The sequence below is a fragment of the Neodiprion virginianus genome, chromosome 2 (assembly GCF_021901495.1).
Source record: "Neodiprion virginianus isolate iyNeoVirg1 chromosome 2, iyNeoVirg1.1, whole genome shotgun sequence".
NCBI classification, from domain to species: Eukaryota; Metazoa; Arthropoda; class Insecta; order Hymenoptera; family Diprionidae; genus Neodiprion; species Neodiprion virginianus.
In genome coordinates, this window is record NC_060878.1 from 40,436,301 (window position 1) to 40,449,371 (window position 13,071).

The window sequence follows — 13,071 nt, forward strand, 5'->3', positions numbered from 1 at the left end:
AGCCACTGATCTCAATTTTTCATCAAGTTATCAGTTCAAGCGAGCGGAAGCGCATCTAGGCTGCAACTAGCTAGTCTCGTTGCATTCGCCGCCCCGTCGACCAAGATAATCAAACTCCGATCCGCCGAGCGCAAAGATAATCAACCAATTCATGGAAATATCTATCCCACAATCTCGGATTCCTCGATAAAGTAATTTCAACGGTAATACAACGACAATTTTTCTATGTGCTGAAACTGAGGAGGAGTCGAGAATTCTTTTGGGAAAAAAACAGCCCGGTGCTTCAAAATTCATGGAATTAACTGGAGTTTTACGGGTAAAAAATTCCTATTCGAATAAATCTACCAGCAGCTTTCGTGATCGGCTAACTTGCGCAAAAATGATTGAAACAGGAATGAATATATCATTGACTTTATTCCTGCATCCATTGAGCCGATCATCGTGGGATAATTTGGGAGCTATTCTAACGATCAGGCTCAAATCCTCCATCGTTTGGTAAACAATATTACCGATTTAACAGTGCTCGATGTCGGAGCGTGAGCTTTCTTGACTGCTGCAGGGTGAGCGACTTAGACTAAGTTGATAAGCGCGGTATTATCGCTGGGCATGCGATATATACGGTGCATTAATCATCATGAGACATTTCGCCGCTAACCGAAAGCGATTTTATACCCTAATTCAGGGATCTCAGGGCCACAGCTGCTTCTCGGCAATAAGTTTCAATTCAATGGGTGTAGATATTTTCCTCGACCTTCATATTTACGAATAAAGACTAGGTTGTTTTTCATCTGTAGACTTATTGGTTAATTTTCTTCTCTCATTTTCCAGAGTATAACGTTAAAGCTTGTATAATTAAATCTATAAGTTCCAAGCTATGGTGATTTTAAATTGAAATCATCCAGGGGTTGAACTTTTCACTGTAGGTGATGAACTTTCTACTCGATTAATTAGTAAACGGGCGTCACTGCAAGGTCTCGCCACTCTTGACGCCGGGACGTTTACGTTTTCATAACTTCACATTCTTCGTCTTGTCAATTAACTTCCCGGCCATATTAATCCCGGTTAATCGTTGCGGATTACATTCAACTAAAATATGAAAATACAACGCTATTAATCGTAATACTCTGCAGATGCAAACCTAATTAAAAATCTGATTTTTTTGCTGATTGCAGAACCAACGGAAGATTGAGGATGAACCATGCAACGGAACTAAGAATTCTAAGGCGAAGATCTTACGATTGGGAGTAAAAAAATGTGAGACGTCGGTTGAAATACGGGACTAAAAAACTGCCAAGAACTATGAAACCGGGGAAAATGTCATCCCCGAAGTTTTTCACCCACGAGATAAATCCGACCTAAGATAAAATATCGCGCGCCGATCGCAACGCCTGTGAATAAGATGGAAACCCTGGCTGCGGAGACGCTGCCGACATCCATAATGGCCGAATTTACGACGAGCCTCGTGCCGGCGGTGACCAGGGTCGACAGCCGACCGGAAACCAGCCCGGTAGCAGTGATCCTTGCGGTTTCCGTCGTCTTTATACTGTCTCCGTTAACGGTGAGCGGGAACTCGGTCATACTCGCCGCCTTCTACAGGTACAAGAGGCTCAGGACAGCCTCGAACTGCCTCCTCGCCTCACTGGCCGTTAGCGATCTTGGGGTGAGTTTCGAAAATTGATTTTCAAATCGGATGACGGAGAAAAAAAAATAGCATCGACGATTCCAATTCATTAATATTGATTTTCAGTGATTTTATTGAGCTATACCTTATCGCGTGATTCTTTTATTATGACTTATGGTTCGTCAATTAGTGATTTTTTTTTCCATTGATTTCGCATCTTACCCGTGATTTTCAACGATTTCCAAAGACTCTGGATGATTTTCACTGATTTTCTGGATTGGGCAGAATCACGAGAGGTCATCTAGATGGTGGTGAATCGTTTTAAATCAATGAATATTGATTGGTAATCTAGAAATCCACGAAAGCGATGATTTCCATGATTTCAGTCATCCCGATTTACTACCTATTGTTTCAAATTCCATTTCCGTCATTCAAGTTTCTTTAATTAACTCGATTCCCAAGCTTAGTATTTATCATTCTCGCAGGTCGGCGTCTTCATGCCCTTCGGAATGCATCTCGAGCTTTCCGGGATACCCGATGACGGTGTTTCCTCCCTGTGCATCGCCCCCTACTGCATAGTCATCACCCTCTGCAGTGTCAGCGTCCTCGTTACCGTCGCCATCGCCGTTGACAGGCTCACTTCTCTGGCCCAACCTCTGCGTTACAAAAATATCATCACCCATAGCAGCATTGAGAAATACATTGCCGTATTTTGGCTCTACGCCATTGTCGTCGGCTTGTCGCCTCTCATATACGCCGAAGTAACCGGAAGCACCCAGTCCCACAGGTAAATCGCCTTTCTCTATTCGGAGAATATACAAAGCATCCAGATTTATCCATATAAAATTCACTTTTCATCTTACACCTAGAATACACTCCTATTATACTCATACAGGGTGTTTCCGAGTTGTATGCTGGGTTGCCTATGCTTTAGGTAAACAAATATCGATATAAGTTATCGGTAGGAAGCGCCTTTGAAGTTCTCGCAATTTAGCTGAAACTGTCCGTGTTGCCAAGTTGCGTGGATTTGGTCAAGCAGTTGTTTTGTTGTTTATAATCCACGCGGAAGCTTTCAGTGATCGCGTTCCAAAGTCACGTTACAGCAATTATATTACTTGACTCGACTCAATCGGTAATGACTCGGTAAGTCTGTTTTACCGATATTTATGCTCCTTGGTGATAGGCAAGCCAACATAATACATCGCTCCCTCGGAAACAGAGTGTATGCAGAATGGAATGACTGCTAATATTTTCAAGTTATATTCACCTACTCCGCATGCGTTCGTCGAAAATCGTCAAGAAAGTTATTATTCCATTCTTACGTGAAATTACAACCTGGAGTCGATGCGAATAGTAATTTTGTCGCGAAAATCTTTCTGCAAGGAATGCAAAGCGAGGTAAAGATCTCCTGCAGTAATCGACGCCAATAATTTAAACCTCTTAGGAATTTCATTCCGTTCAGGGTGCGAAATGGTCGTCGATGCGCCTCGTGAGAAATCCCATTGTCAATATCCTATTTTCCGATTCCCCGAGAGCGTGTATACGGAGAGATAAGAGGGAGGTTTCAGGTCAGGTCAACGGCTCCGAGTCTCGGAGTGGAGCAATTTTCAGGAACATAGCAGACAAAGTAGGTACGTGCGATGCAGAATTTATCGTCTTGTGTAGACGTGCAGCATCCCGTTATCCTGTATTGTAGATATACCTATTAGGTATGTGTAGAATCTCAAAGCCGGGACGTAGATGTACTGAATTCCGGAAGCCGGCGGAACTTATCGGCGATACGTGAGGTGCAATTTCAAAGTGCATTTTCCGGATCTGTCGGGTTTTTTAAAAAGAGCCGTTCGGTGGGTACACCGGAAGTCAGCATTGCTCCTTCCGTGCCGTGGCTTGAATCGAAAATCCTGCGAAACTGGCTGACGAAACGTAAAAGAGTGCAGGAAAATATACCAATTTTTCAAAATTAACGACTTTCCGGCGTGGAATCGGAAACTGGAGGAAAAAAGAATATACCCGAATTTTATTAACGAATAAATTCTTACGAAATTAGGAATACAGTAGTAAGCTAGGGATTGATCATTGTTATCGGCATTCTAAAAGATGCCCAGAAGCCAATTTATGCGGAAGTCTCGACTGTATCTTTTTTCACCATTGTGAATTTTGTAATCTTCTGTAATTTAGACCCACGGGTCGCAAGACTTTGGCAAGCCCGGGAAGAACAATTACCTCGTGAAAATTACTCTTCTGTGATCTGTAATCACCCTGGAATTTAGACTAATTTGAGAAACTTGGTCCCGTAGAGTATTTCCCTCAAGGTGTAATGAGGTTAACCTTCTGGTGTAGAAATCGTCTCGCATTACCGATCGTTTTCCACAGTTCGTAAAGCCCAGGACGAGTACTGTGCATCACTTGATTGCAATTTGCATTTAATTACGTTGTAATTAGAAATTACATATGTAACAGCACGAAATGAAACACAAATTACACTTTCTCATTAAAATGTAATTAATTTCAAAGTGTACCTTTCCCCAATGAAAGTGTAATTTTTGTTGCAATTTGTCGTAATCAGAAAGTATGAATGTAATTTGTTACCATTTCCTAATTGAAAGATCTGTACCGCCTGCGTTATTCTGACGAACAAAAGCACGATGTATTTACAAACAAATTCTTCGCAAAGCCTCCGAGCTTGACGTTGAATAACAGTTAAACTTATTTCTCGTTGGATTATAAATTTATCGCAGGTACATTAAAACGGATGTATTTCATCTGACTCAATCACCTGCAAATTAAAACTGCATACGACTAAGTGGATTTACACGTAAAAACTAATAGTAGAGTTATTTTACGTGCGAATACGTTGGTAGCAAAATGTTGAAATTTAGTGTCTAAAATATTTGTCTGGACCACAGAGACTTTTTTTTTAATCACACCTAACTTGATCAGATTCGTTCAAAATTCGAAAGCTCCTTCATGGTATGTTTTTTTATTTAATTTTTCTTTCTACTTCTGTTCCGACAGATTTTTCACCCGACCATACGTCTCGGAATAATATGTCCGGCGATTGCTCGTGGCACTTTGAAAAACGGAATCACGTTCAGTGAAGTTGAAAGGCTACTCGGTTCGCCCCTCACTATATTCCATCAAATAATAATGTTTGTCCACGTGACTCGCCCCTTCCGCTTGCCACCGGGTTTTCCCTGCAAGCTTTCTTCAAACAGAACACCCCCGGATCGAACGGTCGACAAACCGCCCTCGGGGATATTGTCGGGGAAATTTCCTAGTTCCTCTCATTTTCCCTCGAATTTCTCGCGGTTACACGTGTATGAGCTGGAAAGTCTGCGTACCCAACTCCGAAGCACATCGGTACACGTCGATGGTTTCCTTCCACGAGTCGTTCAATCAGCATCACGGGATACCGGGAGTGAATAAAGCCTCGTGTTCACCGTGATAATCTCAGAAATATCATAAATTACGCCCGAAGCTCGTTCCGTCCGACATCAGAGCTTGCAGAAACACGCCGCCGTGCTGGTTTTCGGAAGCGTCACATTACGAACATTCTTTGCTTTTTTCGCTACTTTTACTCAGAAACGTAGTTGCACCGGTCGAGCTTCCCGACTTTAATAAACTATCCGCAACTTTGAAGTGTTCTTTGATGAGCAAATAACTCCGGTCGATTTTCAAGCAGAAAGATATTAAAAACGATCGACTCGCCGCAGTTGTGAATAGCGAAGCAACAGGTTAATGATGCGGTGCAAGCTCACGTACCCGTTCCTGTATCGTTTCAATCTTCCTTACTCGTCTTCGCTGCACATGAAACGTGATCAGTAGCCGTATTGTTTAAGTGCTAATGAGAAAGCGTACAGCCGTCTATTTTTCTCACCTTTCATCAACGGGCCAAAAGTTGAGAGCGGACGTTCGATAAGTCGAGAGTCCAAAGGCTTAAAAGCTGCTGTCAATCGGTTTCATCTCTTCGTCGTGAAGATCAAGTGGGTCGGCGGGTTGTATACAGGCTATTTTTACCTTGGTCTGAGGTTATCGATTTGGACTTGGAGCAACACGCTACCTTCCACCTTTCACGCGCTTTTTCGCTCTTGCCGGTTCTTCGGTCAAGACATTCTAAGGACGAAATCCCTTTCAGAGAAGGCCTTCAGTCATTCCAGCCACTACTTCTTCTTCTTCTTCTTCTTCTTTTTCTTTTTCTTAGTCTCCTTCCCTGGTGAAGGATTCGACGTCTGCCTCTGACGCGACGAGCTTAATACTACCCACCTAAGTAGTTCTTTCAACTTCCGCGTCAATGAACTTACAACCTCATCGCAAACCGAAAGTTCGCAGAACTGACTAATTGTCAATCGTATGATTCTAGGATGTTTCAGTCGGTGAGCAGACGTCGGGAAACGTCTTTCCTTATACGAATTAAGAAGGTAAAAATTATTTACTTTTTGAGTTGGCGAAGTCATTTCCAGTCTACAGGATCTTTTGGAGAAAAATATTAAGAACATGTCTGGGCACTGGTACATAATATACAAGTCACCGAGGCAGAGGTAAAAGAATTCTCGAACTTATCACGGTTTTTCTCTGGAATACAGAAGCCCAAGGCACTTCGTGGAAATCAGGTTTTGCTAAATTAAATGACAAGCATCATATCGGGTAATCGTAAAGAAGGCTAGTTTTCCGTGGAAATAGAAATTCGCATTTCTTCTTTCATGGTATACTTTTTCACCAAAAAAAGAGGGGTACGAAAATAAATACGAATGATCGAAGGAAAAAAAGGATTTCTCCAAATTTATCCACACATCGTAGTACGCATTTCCAGGGTTTCTATCACGACGAGGATCGGTTATTTCCTGGACATGACAACAGAAGCAGTGGATTCAGGATCCTTCCACCTCACTTCACACAGAGCTTGCACCACTTCTCAGTATCTCGCCAACGTATTTTCACAGCAGGATATTTCAGTACAGGTTATTTCCACATCTCGGCATAAATATACGGTCTATCCATTATACGACACGTGCGATATACCGGGAAATATCACGTAGGTATAACCCATTCAACTGATAGCAAATAAACTCTCGAAACGAACGGCAACTTTGACTAGAAGATGCGTGTGAATAGGTTCGCAATGTTACCCACAAAATACAAATTACTCTGTACAGCATAGAATTGGAAAATGAAACGAGGAATTAAGTGCCCAGTCTCAATTCTGCGGTTGATTGCGATACCGATAATTTTATTCAAACATTTCTCCGAGGGTGGAATTTTTTTTCAGCTTCACATTTGTCCGTTGCCATGACATATCACAGCTCTGTATATAGTCGTGATGTAAATACAGTCATTTTGTATGAATAAATGCATGAATATAAATAAACGTGCAAAAAATATACGGTGATTTTCGGTACAGGTCTCGTCCTTCTCGAATGGCAGTGGCGAATTTTTTTACCTGTCTACGTCTGTATGGCGTCTCCGACACACCGCTGCACCGTCACGAGCTTGAATTAATTATCAAAAATCTTTGAGGCTTAAAGCAAAATTTCCATATCCAGACACGTCGGTCTAAAATATTCTTCGACAATTTTGCTAATTCGACGTGCATAAAAGGTGGCCAAAATCACCCACTCAATTCGATCGTGAATAATTTATTCACTGTGTAGGAGTTGTCGCAAAGAGATGCGAAGAGCTTATATGAACCGAACCTCGAGCACTGACAGCTGCGACGTATATAATATACCCGGTACGCAGGATGAATAATTTTACCATGTTGAGGAAAAATCTGGAGCTGAAACCTGGATCGGAACCTTGCAATTTCGCGAACTGACGGTAACTTTTCAATACCGCTGAAAGCTCCTTTATTGAAGGGGCGGAGGCGAAGCTCCGAAACGAAAGGAACTGTTTGAGATTGTAATACGTGCGACACAGGAATAATTGAAATTCCACACCGCCTGAGTAAGATTAATTTAAATCGCGTGAGAACGGAATTACGAAACGTACTCTGCAGGAATCGAGGGAATCAGGAGTAACGGATCCTCCTCGGTGTTTCAAATTCTATCAAGACGACACCCGCGCCCGGCTGGTAATTCCGTCTTCGATTGATCCTCGGCGTAACTTTTTTCCAATTATCCGAAGCAGGTCTAAAAACGCGATCTGTACCGATATAGAAACGGTTCGTGAGACGCTCGCGTTTACTACTCGCAAAGTGATTTTCGCACAAGAAAAAACTCTTGTTTAAGAGTTTGTTTAGTTTGCGAATAACGATAGCAATTTCACCCCACTAGATGCAATAATTTGCAAATTTGGTACGCAATGCATTTTTTTAGGGTCAAGTAAACAAAAAAAAAAAAAAAAGACCGGCAACGTGCCTGTAAATTTTCCGTAATGAACTCACGAAGAGAGCGAGCTGTGTTCGTAAATCTAAGAGACAGACCAGCTCTTTTTTAGTAATTTTCACACTATCGCCACGCAGGGCTGTCTGCCAATTACCTTTGCCCTTGGCTCAAGGTCGCAGTTGGTGGTCACATTTCCGGGTACAATTACTAAACGATAACACTTTCCAATTAGCTAATTGGCACGTGATCACCCCGCCTATCTTCGCCTGCCAATTCACCGAGGAATATTTCATTTGTTAAGGTTACCATGTACATTTAAGATCGTATACTGAAACGATTATCGTTAGAATAAAGTTTTAAATGTCATTGGAACTGGATGAAAATGCCGTCGAGTAACTATTTAACGTAATTATATAGCTGTCGATACAACGTTTTATGTTAATCGAAGCACGAAATCTGCTGGTTTAATTTACTACATTTTTTCTAGTTACTTAAATCATCAAATTTCGCAATTACATTTATGACAATAAAATATAGTACGAGTGACTATTTGCAAAAATAATAGTAGCACAGTTATGCTAAAATTTCTGTTTACAATGAGAAAAAGGTAAAAAACGCCATTTTCATTTCGTACCGAAATCTATAATATTTTTCGCTCACGGGAAATGATCGACCGTATAATAACCACGACTGTAAATTTTCCTCGATATTAAAACCAAGTCCCCATCAGAACCTATAACAAGCTCGAACGAAGACACAAGGGTGATCGGTTTTCGTCGCAGAGGACAAAATTCAATTTCCACCATCGTGTAAACTCTCTCTCTCCCCCTCTCTATAATCATATTCCAATCCAATTTTCCGAAAATACTGTGAAAAATAGACCTATAAATCGACCCTCGTAAAAAGTTGTCATGGTAATCGACAGGCGATAAGCCTCGACTAAATTTTCTCACGTCGAATTTTCCTCTGTTACAGCGGCAGCTGCAGGTTCAGCGCTGCGGTTTCACCGCCCGTCAGGATTTTCCTCGTCGTCGCTGTCTGGGCACCGAGCGCTCTTGTGCTCCTCGGGTGCTACATGTACGTATACCTGGTGGCCCGGTCTCACGCCAGGGCGATATACACCGTGGAATTGTCGTTTCGACACCAAACCCAAACCCTGGCCTTGCCGAGATACGGCCAGACGCTGGCCCTGACGGTCGGCGCCTTCCTGGTGCTCTGGCTACCCTTTCAGGTAAAATTATTAAAATTTATTAAGATTTAGTCAATGTTTCTGAGGAAAAAATTACTTTTCTCAAAGGCACTGGCTTATGGCACTTCCGAATTTACGTTACACAGGGAGTTATTGGCTTTAATTTCACTCTGCGAATCGCGTTTGCATATATTTTTCTCCTCGACTTTATCTTGTGATATCCTTGTTATACTTTGCCTCGAAGTAAACCATCTCTCGAGAAGCTTGATTTACGCAGGTGAAATTTTAATGAATTTAATTTAGGAAATATTTTTATTTTGTCAGTGAGTGGATATTTTATTTTGAATTTCTCTTTTTCTGTTTGTTTCATTCGGGTATTTATTTTAAGTTCATCGCCTTATGACGGAGGGACTTTTCTTCCGACTAAGGAAATATTAAATATTTGGCTCGAATTATTAGACTCAATCCACGTATCTACAGGAAATTAAAAGTAGGAGTACAAAAATTCATGGAGAACATTTATAGAAAAATTACACTCCGTACGTGAGATCGTAATAATATTGAAATTTTAATTTTCCATACTTCCTGGTTTGGAAATTGCGACAACATGTACATGAAACCCTCGATCAATGAGTCGATCATCCAATTCTGAAGTAAAACAACTTAAAATTACACCGACCAAGGGGTGGAATTTACCCCTCTCTGAATGTATAATAACTTCGCGTCATTTCTCATCTCCGATTTTCGACAAATATTTGAAAGCCTCCGAAGATGGAAAATCTTTGCAGAGATGTTCGTAAAATTTGCATCGGCCATGCAGCCTCTCAACAAGACCAATGATTTCCATAATTTTATTGCGCCAGAGGCAGTTCGTCGTCTCCCGATCAAATTCGAACCGTTTGTGATAATTCGTTTGTATTTTCGTTAATTACACGGTCTCTTTTAGTGCGCGAAATTACTCGCGTTTCTTACGTTAATTTCGAAGTTTACGCTGCCGTTTGATTTCATTAAAATATCCCTATATACATATAATACGCGAATGTTGAAGCACGTCTGTACTTATCTTATATATTTGAGGACCACTTTTAACTTTAACAAAAAAAAAAAAAAAAAAAAGACTTTAAAGTCAAGAGCAAAGGAGAAGAACAAACCCCAGTCTATTATACTCATATCTGTGTGGAAAAAAAATTGCGCTTCTCTTGTTCGGTCGCGAAAGAGATATAATAACTTGAGATATACGTATATATATATGAAGGGAGACTTGGAATAGAGGACAGAAATAACAGCGAATCTTTTCGTTGTAGAAATACGGTGTATCACTGAAATACACAGTATTATTGATTTTAAAATTAAAACTATAGATTTCCAATGAAATGTTAATTAATAAATTTCATGAATCAACGATATAAGTCAGTTTTGTAGCATTTATAAATTAATAACATCATTATTTCAAACGGTTCGATGTTTGAGGCCTGATAACTCCGAAACGACTTACCTTACGCAAATCTTTATTCAATGTTCATCGAAAAAAAAAAAGTCGGTTTTTTTGAAACACTCTGATATATATGTATAAATATTTTACAGGAATTCGTAGTTTTTTAATTTCTTGAATACAATTATAATCGTATGAAAACATGCGACGAAATTTCTGATCAGAAAAATTGCCTCGTTTTATCGCAAGTGAAATATTCTGATACTTCGATGTTTTTCCAACGGTATATAGTATAATTAATGAAAAAAATGATGAGATTATATCAAAGAAGAAAAACAATTGTTGATAATCTCGGGTGAACTTCTCGTGAAACTTTGCTGAAACACATAGCGCACAATTTTTAATGGAATATTGAGTAACGCAGAGCTGAGAACGTGAGCATACATAATGCAAGGAAACAGCTCAGATCAAGGTAAATGTATGCGAACGGATATTTTCATTTCCTTTTCTCCGCGGGTTAGTCTTTTGCATGTACACTCTGTACGTATGCATATATATTATATAAGGCACCTGCAAACGTATAATATTATGTACGGCTCGATCGTACCGCAGCGATATTCGCGAGGGCAAATAAATTTTTCATCGCCGAGGGACAGAACGAGAAATTGATTACGCGTACAGACAAAATTTACATCGAATATTACGGTGAATTTTATTCGAATACTAGACGATCGAATCCATCGCGTCGTCGGGAAATTTTATCCGAAAAAATTTACATCGTAGACACAAAATCGAGGTCCACGTCCCGTTGCCTATGTACAAATATTAAAAACGCTTTCGTAATCTGAATTCTATTTTTTATACGTTGATAAAAAAAATGTGCTGCCAAAATTCGGAGACTCGATTTGAAGGGATGAAGGATGAGAACGTTATACTAAGTCGTGAAACCCACCTGGGTGTACAAGGAAAGTTGGCGTACAGGGAAAAATGGTGCGAGCAAAGTTGTAATAAGCAGTACGTTCTAACGTGTATTGTATATAATATAACACGCATATACGACGGGCGTAAAATTGTGCGGCGCCCTTGATAATAAGCCGGGATTTATTATACACGCAACTGCACCTTTAGCAGTCTCTTGCAGTTTACACAGGGATATGTGTTGTTGTTCAGTTTCACCCCTGCGTGCAATTATCCGCGTCGATTATCTATCGGCGTGTGAAATTCTTCCCGAGCGACAATGTCAACAGAATTATTGGTTCAGACGCAGGTGAGTTGAGTGCTTTGTGTTATATAACAATTCACACGAATCAAGTTTGCAGTTCAATTGATTCGGTCGCATTTCGAGTACGACACATATTATTTTCAATTTATATTTTCTTCGAGTCTCGAAGCACGAACGCAACATCGCGAAATGGTAGGCTGAGAAAAATTTCATTTGTCATAGTAACTAGAGAAATTCAGTGAAGCATGCATCGTTAAAAAAACTGTTTAAATATTGTTGGATTTACGAAAAACGAAGTACACGTAACCATTTTGCGATATCGTCGATCCTTTTTTGGTAATCGCAACGCAAAATCAGTTTGTGAGGTTTACTCTACTTTTTTAGTTAAATAAGGCTTTAACGTCAATTTATTGCTGAACAAGTATTAAATTTTCGCAACAGTCGCAAGAAAATATAGTAACAGTGATCGTAATGAGAAAGAATAGTAACGGATACCAGACTTGCCGGTAACAGCTAGAAAACTGATGTTCATTTTCTACCTAGAACTATATTTTTCGATTGTGGTAAAAATGAAAATAGTTAAGGACCGAGAGGTAACCGGAACTACAAATTTCTCTCTAATAGTGTAATAATTAAAAAAGGGTAAAATTCAGCTCTGAACATTCGACGATTACTGCTCGGCGGCTACTCGAAAGGAATACAGAGTTTGAGTAAGGAAGAAAACCCGGCTATTATCGGGGAGAGGAAAATGAAAACTTGGAACCCAGTGAAGGCACAAGGGACAGGAATTTCACAGGGTACACCGTTAGCCAGTCAATTTGACAGTGGAGAAAGGTTCGGGCAGGATCTCGACGAAGCGCCACAAACGACTGGAAGGCATGAAACCGCGTCTGGAGCCGAAACCCCGATCATTCAGAAACTCCACTCGGATGAAAAGGGTAGATAAATAAGCGAACACCGTTCTCCGGCTAACTTAATATATAGTGTGGAGAAAAAGAATGTATAGAAAAAACATTTCTTCCACCGCTGTACAAATTCGGGTAACTTATATTTATACGTATACCGCAAGCTCGTCCTTCTTGCATGGTAAACATTTCTTTCTATGTAACCAAACCTTTTTACTGATTCCTTTGCGAGGTAATGAAAAAAGCTTTTTCAGCACTCTAACCTCAAAATCGTGACTACGACGTTGCGATTTTTTGGCCTTCGTGGTAAAATTACGGCTCGAAACTCGTCCGAATAAAGTATCCATATACTCGTTACGAAATGTACTATTTCGTATATGAA

At 40.3% G+C, this 13,071-nt stretch overlaps 1 protein-coding gene across 3 annotated transcripts in view; it reads left to right on the forward strand.

Moving 5' to 3' along the window:
- The window catches only part of LOC124297672 (uncharacterized), a 65,443-nt gene that overhangs the window by 45,370 nt on the left and 7,002 nt on the right, over positions 1-13,071 (forward strand). The window contains exons 2-4 of one of the 3 annotated variants that reach the window (XM_046748940.1): positions 1,173-1,660; positions 2,107-2,408; positions 8,917-9,172. In XM_046748940.1, the coding sequence (XP_046604896.1) occupies positions 1,400-1,660; positions 2,107-2,408; positions 8,917-9,172 (819 nt within the window). In that variant the 5' untranslated portion in view covers positions 1,173-1,399. Of the gene's footprint in view, positions 1-1,172; positions 1,661-2,106; positions 2,409-8,262; positions 8,334-8,916; positions 9,173-13,071 lie in introns of those variants that run through there. The other 2 variants (XM_046748941.1, XM_046748942.1) reach the window with 2 other exon arrangements.